The sequence below is a fragment of the Dunckerocampus dactyliophorus genome, chromosome 11 (genome assembly GCF_027744805.1).
Source record: "Dunckerocampus dactyliophorus isolate RoL2022-P2 chromosome 11, RoL_Ddac_1.1, whole genome shotgun sequence".
Classification (NCBI taxonomy): domain Eukaryota; kingdom Metazoa; phylum Chordata; class Actinopteri; order Syngnathiformes; family Syngnathidae; genus Dunckerocampus; species Dunckerocampus dactyliophorus.
Genome location: NC_072829.1, coordinates 5,665,442 through 5,677,896, shown reverse-complemented (window position 1 = coordinate 5,677,896; position 12,455 = coordinate 5,665,442). Strand labels below are relative to the sequence as shown.

The window sequence follows — 12,455 nt, the reverse complement described above, 5'->3', positions numbered from 1 at the left end:
GCCATGCCACAACAATGTTATTTGCAGATGTTTATGCAGATGCAATCAGGCTTGAAGGATTATGTTAAAATGATGATTGGAGATCTGCAATGCAGCAGGGAAATTAGTCAGTCTTTGTGTTGAAGCCCCTTCAGGGTGACCTTGCTTGATATCAGGTTCTTGCAGCTCATGTTGACCAGCATATTCTACAATACAGTGAACCCTTGGTCCCCGATGGATTGGGTGGTAAAACAACAAAAATGCTTAAGTAACTATGGTCCTAATGTCATACAATGATGTCAGTGAAAGATAAGAGGGCCTTCTCAGTTCTTACCTGCTCCAGGTAGGTGTAACTCCATATCTTCCCATCAGCAAACACGCGGGACACCAGACGGCCTTGTGTGTCATAGCCTAGCCTCTCGGTGGTTGGACCTCTCTGCAAGGTACTGATTTGCCCGCTGCTAGTCCGACTCACGTTGACGGGCAGCAGCTTACTGCTGGGCACCCACAGCACCGGGTGTCCTGCGGTGTCATATATGATCTTTAAGAGGAACTTCCTGTGGTCGTCGTAAATCTTCTCTGTCCTCAGCGTGCGATCGTAATCTACTGAGAGGATGTTCCGTCCATTCACCTGTGGGACGGTACACAGTCAGAAATAAGTGATAAACCTTAAGGTATAGTCTGCACTATCCCACAGGGCTCATTATTGGACACCAAGATAACTGTCCAGGGACTAAAAGATATTTTCCCAAAAGTAGAATCCCCAGTGACAAGCTTTAGTACCCTTAAATGTACCACAGCACTCTTTTTGACAATATAATAGATGAGCAGAGAAGAACTAAAAGTATCCCACACACCCTCAGCTTGCGTCCAAAAACGATCACTTTCCCTCGGGCTTGTTCTTTGCGAAAGCGCCACTCCACCAAGTTCTGCCCGCTCTCACCCGGCAAGCTCATGTTACGCCGGGCTACAGTGGGGTTGGCAGCCCCCGCCAGGATGTGGGGCTCGGTCTGGTAGTGGGTGTCCATCCCGTTGGCGTACGTGACTCTCAGCGAATTGTCGAAGCCCACCTGGTAGCTGCTTTTGCACTGGTCTGTGGAGAACGAAGGAATATGCAATTACAGCACACGATGAATGCTCCTGTGAGTGTCCTGAGATTAGTTGGGTTCATATCACATTTTTACAAAAGACAGACGGAAGAAATCAAGTTGTTCCCTGACAAACCCAGCAGTCTGGGAATTTAGATTAATGGAACAACATGACAAGGGATTCGGGAACTCACTATCTTTCTCCGTGATACTTAACTATTGGCAAAGGGGGTTTGGACCAGAGTAGATGGCTTTAACCCTGCAGTTACCCGAGTCCACAACTGAATGAAGAATGGCTGCCTTTCATTCACCTTTTGTGCATTACTTGTTTGAGAATTCACAGTGATACCCTGCTTAAGTGTTCATGAATCCATGCCTCACAGGTCCCCAAACTCAGCCCCCAGAGGCAGTTCCTTATAGACTGAACTACTGCTGTCAGTTATCAGGGCTCAACTGGGAATTAAAGCCGAGACCACCATTAGTGCGACTTATACAACTGGACTATCAAACCCCAAAGGACAGCTTTGTCCTGGCGTAAACCTGGGACCTCTCCAAAGCCCCTGAAACGAATGACAAATAATGTCCCGGCGCTGGACATTACCTTGGGACAAAGTGTAGTAAGCATGGATGGTGGATGTGTTGGTTGTGATGCTGATCTCCTCCTCGGTCAGGGAACTTTCGATGTCCACCGTCAAGGCGCTGTAGATGTCCGTATACAGGTTGTTCACCATGCCCGTGGGGAAGGTGACGTTCATTAGGCGTCCTTCGCTGTCATAGCTGTTTGGATGACAAAGCTATGTATCAGGGCTGCTGGTATCGCAGAACATTCAATTAAAAACATGTTTAGTGAAACCCTCATACTTTAAAATGCCATAGTTTTTCCTGGCCGAGGTGGAGGAACGACACAAAAAAACAATCCAAATTGTTGATTAGGTTTAGCTATCAAAGTGTCATTTAATCATTGAAAGGCCATGCTTGCAAAATAATGTTTTCCACTGGCCGATACGTTGATTCATAGACGTCTCTACACCGCAGAGCGCAAGCAGTTTAATTTTTTCAGCTCTAGCATTTACAATCATGGAAAAAATGATTAGACCACCCTTGTTTCTTCAGTTTATTGATCCATTTTAATGCCTGGTACAACTAAAGGTACATTTGTTGGACAGATAAAATGATGATAACAAATACTGTATAACTCATGAGAGTTTAATTTAAGAGCTGATATCTAGCAACTTCCATAGTTTCACTTAAGTTCTTACAATTGAACTCTTGTGAGCTATTTTTGTTGTCATTGTTATATTTGTCCAAACTAAGGTACCTTTAGTTGTATCAGGCATTAAAATGAACAAGAGAGTGAAGAAACAAGGGTGATTTAATAATGTTTTTCATGACTGTATGGCATACAATGCAACTTTGAACTCTTTCAAAATAAAATCAACATAGGCTATCTTTAAACTACAGCAGTTGGCAGGCAAGTCTGATAACTAATTGTAAACTTTTCCTAAGCAGTGACATCGAAAACAGTCAGAAACATCTTGATAAGATGGTTCACTGAGATCTTGTGTCTGTGCCAACATTAGCACAGTAAATAAGATACAGCTAAGTAACTTTAGTGTAAACTTGCTTGTCAGTGAGCAGCAGGCAATGCTTTTATTTTCATTGCTAAACAAACCTAATCTGCTCAACTTCAAGGTGCGTACATTTACATAATTAAATGAGCCTGCAGAAAGCTGGAGCGTTTGTTTAATTTGTATCATGAACAGACTCCACAGGGAGAACACCCAAATGAATTTCAGCAAGAATGACATAAGGTGATGTAAACATTTCCACACACAGATCTCGCCGTTGCACTTACTCGTAGAACGTGGTCCAGCCAATCTCGGAGGTCTTTGTAGCCAGCAGACCGTTATTACCGTGATAAGTGAGCAGCACCAGCTCTTGCCCCTGAGCTGTGAGAGTCCTGAGCCCGCCGTTGGTGCCCATGGTGAGCCAGATCACCTGGTTGTCCGGGGCCACGATGCGCACTGGCATGCGGTTTGAGTCTCGCCGTATTCGCAGAGTGTTCCCATTACTGTCCGTCACCGCTGTGATGTCGTTGTCTGTGCTGTAGCTGAAAGTGTATTTGAAGTCTCCAGTGAGCAGGCTGGCCGTGTGTTGGTGGGTGCCATTGCTGTCAAAGATGTACAGCTCCTGGGCATCGGGGGAGGCCACCTCGTATGTGTTGGCAGCAGAGCCCAAAGTTGGCCCATTTCTAGAGATGGCCCGGATGCGGATGTTGCCTAAGTCAGCCATGTAAAGCGTTCCATCTGGAGCGGCCACTAAAGAAGAAGGGGCATTGAGCCTCGCATCTTTGGCATAGCCGTCCCCCGCCTGGTAGCAGTCGCAGTTGGCATCATTCTTGCAGTCGCAGTCGGCGGGGGCGCCGGCCAAATCTGTAATCTCACCATCCACAGAAACCTTCCGGATCCTGCTCAGCTTTCTCTCGTCCGTCTCGGCTATGTAGATGGCCCCGTCGTAGGAAACGGCGATGGAAACGGCAGATTCCAAGGGGGTCAGCTGGGCCCGTTGGCCACCGGCCAGCCCGCGCTCCAGGCTGGAGAGCGGGCAGTGAACGGGACGGCCCGCCGCAATGCTCACCTGACCATTGTCCGTGATGCGCAGGACGATGTTGTTGTCCAGAACATAGAGCGAGTTGTCCATCGGGCTCACTGCTAGGTCTGTGGGCCACTCCAAAATTACCTTAAATACACAAAAAGAATGCGTATTATCAGTCCATTACCATAAATGTTCTTCATTGGCCTGAAGCTAAACCTGTGCCATCTGCATGGAAGGCCACAGCATGTGCTGTACCACGATACAACAAAAGCCACTAGTCTTTTACCAGAATTAGGCTTTCACGATAAACTCTCCAGTGTTTGCTTCCTAGAAAGCAGGTTTACATTTCAAGGGGAGACGAGCAGTAATAGATTTTAAATTCAATTGTGACCTTAACTGACGCATTCAGCTCTCCACTGGGTGAATAATTAGGTAAACCAACAACACTAATTACACATCAATCCATAGTCAAACCATCAAGTTGCATCGAAGCCAACAATCACAGTAAACCTGTCAGTAATGTGAGAGCGAAGGTAATTAGTACTAGAACACAAATGTTTGCTTGGCCTCCTAAATGTGTCATTAAAGCTGTCAAAATGTTGATGAACTACGTCGCTAAGGGTGACTGATTAGTAATAATAGTACTAATAACAACAAAAATGCATGCTACATTTAAGTTAGCTGATAGCTGAGCCTCACCGAGCCAATTTTATTTTATTTTCTTCCATTTGGACGTATGACAAGTTCACGGCAGCGCCAAAGCGTCTTTATTGACTCGCTGCAAATGACAGCATTAATTGGCAGAGCGCGACGAGCACGAGTCTTTTGTCCGTGCGGTTTCTTGCTGTCTTTTCAAGCGCCCACACGCACAAGTAAACACAAGCATAGATTGCTTTCTTGTCGTCAGTCATTAACGTGTTGGCTGTTGCCAGTAAACAACCTCTTGCTCCATTTTCATTAATGTTCCTCTTTTACAGAATAGGACACATTTATGTCTGACAAGTCTTCTCGTCCGGGTCATTTTATTTTGATGCTTTGCTTGCTGTTTACCCACTTGGCCAACCTCACTCAACCCCTCATTCCAATCTCTTTACACTAGTGTCTTTTGTAGTTTTAGACAGTGTTAGCAAAAATATGTATTTGACAGACTTGATTTTTCTGTTCAAAATGTTCCCGCACCTAAACTCCTTGTGTACGTCCTGTTTTTATTTCTACAGCAGCCAATTAAAGCAGAAAACTGAATTAATAGCGCACCTTGCTGGTTGCTAGTAGTGAAAACCGCTTAATATACTGTATGACACATAAATCAAATTATCATTACCGTTTCTAATTCAAACACAGTACACCAATAAAGTGGTACCTCTGTTTTTGCTATAAATGAGTTCCAAAAGGTTAGGCGAAAACTGAACTGTACGAAAACCCAGGCAATTTTTTCATATAGGAAATAATGTAAATCCATTTAATCAGTTCAAGAAACCTACAAAAACAACAAAGACATTTTTATAGAGAATAATTACAGTTTTATATGAAAAAAAACAATGCAAAATAATTATAAGTGATGAATGGATGGAATTTATTGTTGATGCGGACTTTCTGTACAGCCTGGCAAGATCGAATTCGAGTGTTTCTCGCTGTCTTTTTCTTTTTCTGTCTTTTTCAAGCTTTTTTTTTTGTCACATAGAGGGTTATTTAGCAGTCGCTCTCAATAAAAAATGCAGCGACAGTGAGTCAGGAACACGTAGGCTGCTTTGTTTGGGTACACAGTTTCACGGAATGATTCGGTACAGGGCGAATTACTTTATCACGGGCAATATTGTACAAAAATGGAGGCAAAATTTTGGGAAAAAATTTTGACAAAATCTGCATCATACAAAATCTGGGGTGTACAAAAATACTAATAGTAAATAATACTGTTGATGAGATTCACTTTGATCAGAAAACGTAATGGCGGCAATGCACTTCTTAATGGACTTCAAGTGGGGGTCGATGTACCAAGGTATGTGTCTCCATCGGCTGGATATGGTGGGTCACTGCCCCATTTAGCCCCAATACAAGCAGGCTGTAACAGCCAAAAGTGAAAATAAAATCCTCATAAAATCTTCACCAAAATGTGATGGTTCCTTTTGTTGCACCCACTTTATAGGACCTAAGAACTAACCGACAAATGAATTGCCATGAAACTATAACTCCAAAGAAAAGTAGGCTATGCATGTGATGCTGCAGCAGGTTTCACTCTCAACAGTCAATCACTTTACTATTCACTTTCTGCAGGTCAGACCTATAGAAGAGCCAATGAATACATTCATTTTCATGCGATAAAATCATTTTCTGGGTTTTATTTCCTGCAGTAGTCATCTATAAAGCAGTAAAAAAAAATGAAGAGCGCAGAGAGCTGCAGTACTTCAGTGGAAGCGCCAAGGTATTGTAACGATATGACCTATTGTGTCGAGATAGCAGGGCACTTTAGAATCATTTCATTGAAAAAGAGTCTTTTTTTTTTTATATACTGGGGCTTCATTATCATGGCCACTGCCAGTGCCCTCAATCTCCTGCATTTCCAGTGGCACACCAACGTGTAATTCTACTGCAGCCACATCAAAACAGAACCCTACCTGAGTAATTATTCTTCCCTCCGCATCATCTGCCGTGACCTGAAAGCTCATGGTTACAACAAACACTTCACGTCTCCACTTCTTGCCTGCATCAAGTCCTCCTTAATGCGCCTATTTTTTTGCCACTACTTTCCTGGAAAATGACTGCTCTTGTTTACTCGAGAAACAAACTAAGGAAAAAGCGTTTTCTTTGCCTCTTCTTCTTGACCGAGTGATAATTGAGTTCTTTTGTCATACTCTAGTAATGCGGCTGCATATGTGTTTTAATGTTCTTATTTCAGAATAGAAACTTTGCCAGAAGGTTGCAGAGCAGGCCTCATGGTTTGAAAAACAAACTTTACAGGCATGTATGAGAAGTAAAAAAAACATGATGTTATCAAACATTGACGTACGGTATTATTCATACATAATAAATATCAGATGCAATTTGTTTTCTGGACTACAAGTCACACATTTTTTCATAGCTTGGCTGGTCCTGTGACATACAGTATGTATCAAAATAAATGCCGGTATATATTTTTGCATAATTTTAAATGTAATTCGTATTTACTGTCATGAATCAAGGAGTGAACATTACCGCTGACAGCTGCAAGTGGGCGCTCTAGGCTACCGACACCGAGGATAACGTTTTCAATGGATTCAGTGATGAGATCGGGAGCTTGGTGAACTTGCTTATTTGTAACTCGCTTTTTGGACTTGCTGGCTTGTTATGTTAATTTAGCCTGTTCAGCCTCCCATGTATATTTTTTATGCTATTGTGTAGCTGTCCTGGCTATTGTAATTCTTAATGTGTTCCGCTAACATACCGGGCACCTATTCAGCCTGTTGTTGTATGTGCTAGTGTGGAGTGTGGAGTTGAAAAACTTGCCTTTCCAGATTAAATGTCTGTTCTTGGGCTTAAATTTTGTGAAATACATTTCGAAATAATTAGTGATTTATAGTCCAGTATGACTCATGAAGAGGCATTTTTGGCCTGATACGATTTATAGTCCAGAAAATACAGTACGGAAGTTAATTATAATTAATTTAATTCTAATTTCAGCTATCCCCATGAAAATTGTATGGAATAATTACACAGATTTTTTAAAGCGACATAACCATAAAAAAATGTCAACAACCATTAGGTTATTTCATATTTTTCTTTAATTTAGCAGACTTATTATTATTTATATTGTTATATTTTCATATAATAAATAATATTAAACCATTTTTTAAGTTTGCAACCTGTTGTTTTCCTTGGTTTTTAGCTTAATTATGTAAGATTAAATATGGATGAATACTTAAAAAAGTAAAAAAATAAAACGGTTGCACCGTTCTGACTGGCACGATGTAATGACTTACTTCATTTTGAGAAAATAGTATGCAACATCTTTTAAGTCTGCAGACAGGGTTCACAGGTCCTACCTGATTGACATCCATGCTATTGTCACAGGTCAGGGGGCGGGCCGACGTCAAGTCGTTGGAGCCCAGGAACGTGGAGATGATTCCGTTCTGGTCCACCTTGCGGATGGTAGTGCCGTCCACGAAATAAATCAGACCATTCTTGTCCACGACGATGCCTTGATGACATCATGTTGAGAAGGAGGGGGTGTGGGGGGAAGGTAGTTGAGATGAGAGTAAAACAGGGGTTGAAAGGGCACATATCTGCTTGCATGACTCAGTGGAGACAACACGATGGATACATGTGTCAAGCTTGCCTTCCCATTATTCAGGTCACTGCAAAAAGCACAGCCATCAATAATTCACTGGCTGCTTTTCTGCTTTTAAATAATTTCTTAGGCAGAAGTGGCAAAGGCTGTAGTCATCGTGTATATACTGTATGTGCACTTGTCAGCCTCACTAAAACGCAGCCCAGTCAGGGAGGAGATTTTTATTTTTTGGGGGGGAAGAAGGGGTTGTTCTTGAGTGCTAGTGCATTTGGGAGTTTTTTTTTTTTTTTTAACAGCAGCGCTCATCACCAATCTGAACACCATTTGAGTAAAGAGCCAACGTGGATATGACGGCTTTGTGCCATCTGAGGTTTGAAAGACGTGCAGTTGCCGTGGTTACGGCATCTGACTAAATGCTCTCTGTTGTAGCGAATGTCGGCCGAGCCGGTGAGGAGTTGCTGTGGCCATCAAGAGGCTGATGAACATGCTGTGCTTGGAGAATTGGTGCTCTCAGAATGCATACTTATACTAAATCATCTGGAGTTTTATTGGTATTTATCATGGAAAGGCTAAGGACCAAACAGAAACACGTGTCTTAGCTAAACGCATTACAAGTCAATCAAAGAAAAAAAATATTTGTCTCGTTCAGGACATTTCTCTCTGTCCTAGTACTTCGGTTCCAAAAAATTGGATTTTCGCTGCCGTTTTGTGCAGAACAGCACCAATATGGCAATGACACAGATGCCTTGCACCTCAAATCTGATTGTTCTGATGTCATTTCCTTGCTGCCCACAGCCACTAGGGAGCATATTTGCACAACATCTGTGGATTACTACATACGTTACCAAAGAATCTCAGAAGCCGAATGCCTCTGAGGTTGTACAATTCAGAATACAGCCAAAATGTGTGTTTTTTCACGGTATCTTATATAGAATATAGTTTGATAGCCTTTGTGGTGCCAGCAAACCAGGCTGAAGAGTCCTTCAGCTATGAATTCAGCAGAGGTCACTTCATTGAACATTTTCCAGCAACTCAATGCTTTGACAAGATGGGATTTAAAATCTATTGAATAACTGTGAGAGGCACATTATAGGGTTTAGATGATCAAAAATAGGCATTTTTCGTTTTTTTTTGGGTGCGTCCATCAAGAGTGACTTACCTCCCCCACTTCGTCCCATGAGCCGAGTTTTGGTCGGATTTCGGTGATGAGGAACGTAGTTCCAGTTCGTTGGTGGGTCACTTAAGTAAAGAGTTTGGCTTCTCAAAACAATATCTGTACAAAAGACTAATATATTTGCATCACAAAAATTCCTCCTCGAAAGAATCAGACCTCTCAATTGCTCTGCGTTACTTTCTCTCCCGTCGTATCACCACCGCGTGTCCATTGCCACTTAAGTGGCCCCACCAACTTACTGGAACTACGTTCCTCATCACCGAAATCCTACCAGAACCCGGGTCACGGGATGAAGTGGGGGGTAAGTCACTATTGATGCACTACACTGCTGATGAAGGTGTCATACAACTTCATGTGCAAATATCTAAACTATCCCTTTAAGGAGCTTTACGCACAACCTCTAAATGGAATTGCAAGTTCTGCTCTTTCAGTGAAGTCTTTAAAGGTTTTACGTCAGGTGAAGATTTTTGACACAACCTGAGCCCAAACGTGATTGCTTGCTACTAAAACATCGACGAGCGCAGAGAGCCTCTGTGAGTCTTTGGCAGGGTTCACCGCCCTATTTGATGGCAAACGAGTTTCAGACAGATGAACAGTGTCACATTTGGGCAGAGTTCATCAAATGTCTAAGAAGGAGAGAAACACACACACACAAACATGCACACACACAAGCCATCTGCTGTTTCTTCTCTGGTCTCGGCTTCCACCCACTCCATCATTAGACTCTTTCGAGCCATCCTTGTCACCCGGCTGAAGCTCAAACTCATGCAGTTGGCATTCAGAGCCGGCGGCGTTGAGAGCACAACAATCCATCTCTGGCTTTTCATCTCGGGGAATTTATAGAAAAGTGAGCAATTCTAGCACAAATGGCACAAATGGCCATGTGCTCGTCAAGCGCCGACAACAGGTTGTACATAGCGGGGATCTACTTGTGCATGATCGCCAGCAGCTTGGCGAGAAGTTTACTTTGAAAAGAGAAACAAGTTGCTCGCAGAGGAGACGACTTTGCGTCTGGTTGCAGAAAATTAGCATTCTGAGTGTTAGGACTGAAGTGTGGTTATGCCCAAAATTATTCATAGCCAGGTGAAGTTTTCAGTGAAAGCAAATGTTCTTTGTTGCTTTAACTGGAAAATGCACAAGGAAGTATTACAAGACAGTAAGACACTAAGAGTGGTAAGAGATATTAAGAGTTAAGAGAGTTGAGACCAGTTGAGAACCCATGCTTACCAGGATCCTCTAGAATGCTGCAAAATATCCACTTTCTTCAAAATTGGAGCAGTATGAAGTATGAAGACACGTAATGATATTTAGATATTTAATGTTCTCATGATGATCCACAAAGGTTGAGTCGGGGCAAATGAACTCTTGTTTGTTGAAGACGTTTCACCTTTTGTCCAAAATGATTTTTCAGTTCTAAAATGTTAGGTGTGGAGTTTCCCTATTTATGTCCCTGATGCATTGGAAAGGCAGAAGTATGCTGGAACTATGCTGTCCAGAAAAAAAACAAAACAGGGAACTTCTCACGTGTGAGTCTATGTTATCTTATTCATGTCTAATATGTCTTATTTTCTCTGATTATATTTACTGTATTGGGTAATGAAATGTAAAGGTGACTAAATGGGTTTTATTTCATGCCTTGAGGGCTCTAATAATGTTAAAAAACATATTAGAAGATTGTAAATAAGTTTTCTCTGCCATAACTATGCAATTTTTCTATTTATTAACATTGCATCCTACTTCTCTGAAATTCACTTATCGCGGCTCGGTATGGAACCAATTAGCCGTGGTAAATGAGGGACGACTGTAGATGGTTTCTTTCAAACCAGCGGGCCTCCCTATCCAGAATTTGGACATCATTGTCCGATACAAACGCAAGACAGACCATAGAATGGTTCTTTCGGCCCAGAGTCAGCAGGTCATTTGCATATAAAAAACAAGGGACGTTCCTTTGAGGACCAGAGAACATCTCTCCCCCAAAGACTGTCTCATTCCACAGGAAGTGTGGCCTATTGTTATGCAGGACGATCTTTCACCAGCCACGCCGTGCCACAGTAATGACGCCTCTATTGTGACCACCTCTAGAGGACACATCAACCAAGGACATTAATAGTGAAACTCCACAGTTTTACAACTGAAGAAGCTCTTTGGATGAAAGGTGAAACGTCTTCAACAGGAAGAGTCCGGTTGCCCCCATTCAATCTTTGCACATTGCCATGATGCGGATGACTGAGAAGCTACACATATGTATCCTCAAAATGTGATTACGATACCTTTGGGTCCGGTGAGCGAGGCCTCCGGAGCTTTGCCTCCATCCCCGCAGTGGTTCTCGTCAAAGGGCAGGCAGTGGTCCCCGGTTCCAGCCACCACCTCGGCGTTGGCCTGCAGGTCCTTGGTACCAGCGAGGGTCTTCGGCCGGTAGATCCGCCGGGAGTTTGTGTCCGACACGTACAGCTGGCCGGTGACCGGGTCGGTGGCAAGGTAGTAGCGGTGCGCTGGGTTGTTGCTGAGTTCAAGAGAGGAACTTCATTAATTGTAACACTTGTTTCGAGTAACTTTGTGTAAAATAACACAAGCCTCATCTCAGAGTTTAATTTAGACACTCTAGACTAACAATCAAATGAATTAATCAGTTAAAATCAAACAATTTACATAATTTATTCATAACTGCATCTTTGAAAACTGAATGAAGAAATGTCTGAAGTTAGTTTAAAGTTATTTTCCATAACACACATGAATGATAAATTGAATATAGATTATTTTTGGCAGTCCTAACAAACATCATCAACTTTTCAATAATTACCAGCAGCATTCTCGTATTTTGGGATAATGAGCCAAAGGGGGAAATATGTGTTGTGTCTTTGTGTTTGCGGTTAAAAAAAGGACAGATGCTCTGCTGAGGTGGAAAAGTGCAAGCAAAAGAAGTGGTTGCAAAGAAGGTTTCTGAGGAGGAGGACACTGTGGACAAAAGCACTGGGACAGCCCTTCGTGAAATGATGTCACTGATGTTGGCCTTGTCTATGCTATGTCGTAGTTCATCCCAAATGTGTTTCTCATCTCAGCATGCCTTTGTGGCACTTGGGAACAGGAAAGCCTTCCTAAAATTGTCCAAAACGTCTTGGCAAGATTAAGAACTGAGATTCAGGTCTCCAGTCTATCTCCTGATTGAAAGATGAATTGACTAAAAGCTGTGTCCCAACACTTGTGTCCATACATATGGTGTTATGGTGGATGGCGTCCAACTTTGAGCCGCCTCCACCATCAGCCTTAAAAGCAATGGAGGTGGACGATATGATGGTGAAATAAAAGAATCTGTGGGACGTTTTTGTGTGTGGTGGAGAACTGCACTCATTAAAACCGA

At 42.6% G+C, this 12,455-nt stretch overlaps 1 protein-coding gene and 1 long non-coding RNA gene across 7 annotated transcripts in view; one reads left to right on the top strand and one right to left on the bottom strand.

The window, feature by feature from the left end:
- The window catches only part of si:dkey-237h12.3 (teneurin-3), a 259,967-nt gene that overhangs the window by 6,012 nt on the left and 241,500 nt on the right, over positions 1–12,455 (bottom strand). For all 5 annotated transcript variants that reach the window (XM_054791150.1, XM_054791153.1, XM_054791151.1 and 2 more), the window contains 6 exons: positions 11,368–11,600; positions 7,679–7,833; positions 2,923–3,806; positions 1,669–1,844; positions 837–1,072; positions 314–610 (listed from right to left, as the gene is read on the bottom strand). In XM_054791150.1, coding sequence (XP_054647125.1) covers positions 314–610; positions 837–1,072; positions 1,669–1,844; positions 2,923–3,806; positions 7,679–7,833; positions 11,368–11,600 — 1,981 coding nt within the window. The remainder of the gene's footprint in view (positions 1–313; positions 611–836; positions 1,073–1,668; positions 1,845–2,922; positions 3,807–7,678; positions 7,834–11,367; positions 11,601–12,455) is intronic.
- The window catches only part of LOC129189477 (uncharacterized), a 43,546-nt gene that overhangs the window by 22,057 nt on the left and 9,034 nt on the right, over positions 1–12,455 (top strand). The gene's annotated exons all lie outside the window — the stretch shown is intronic.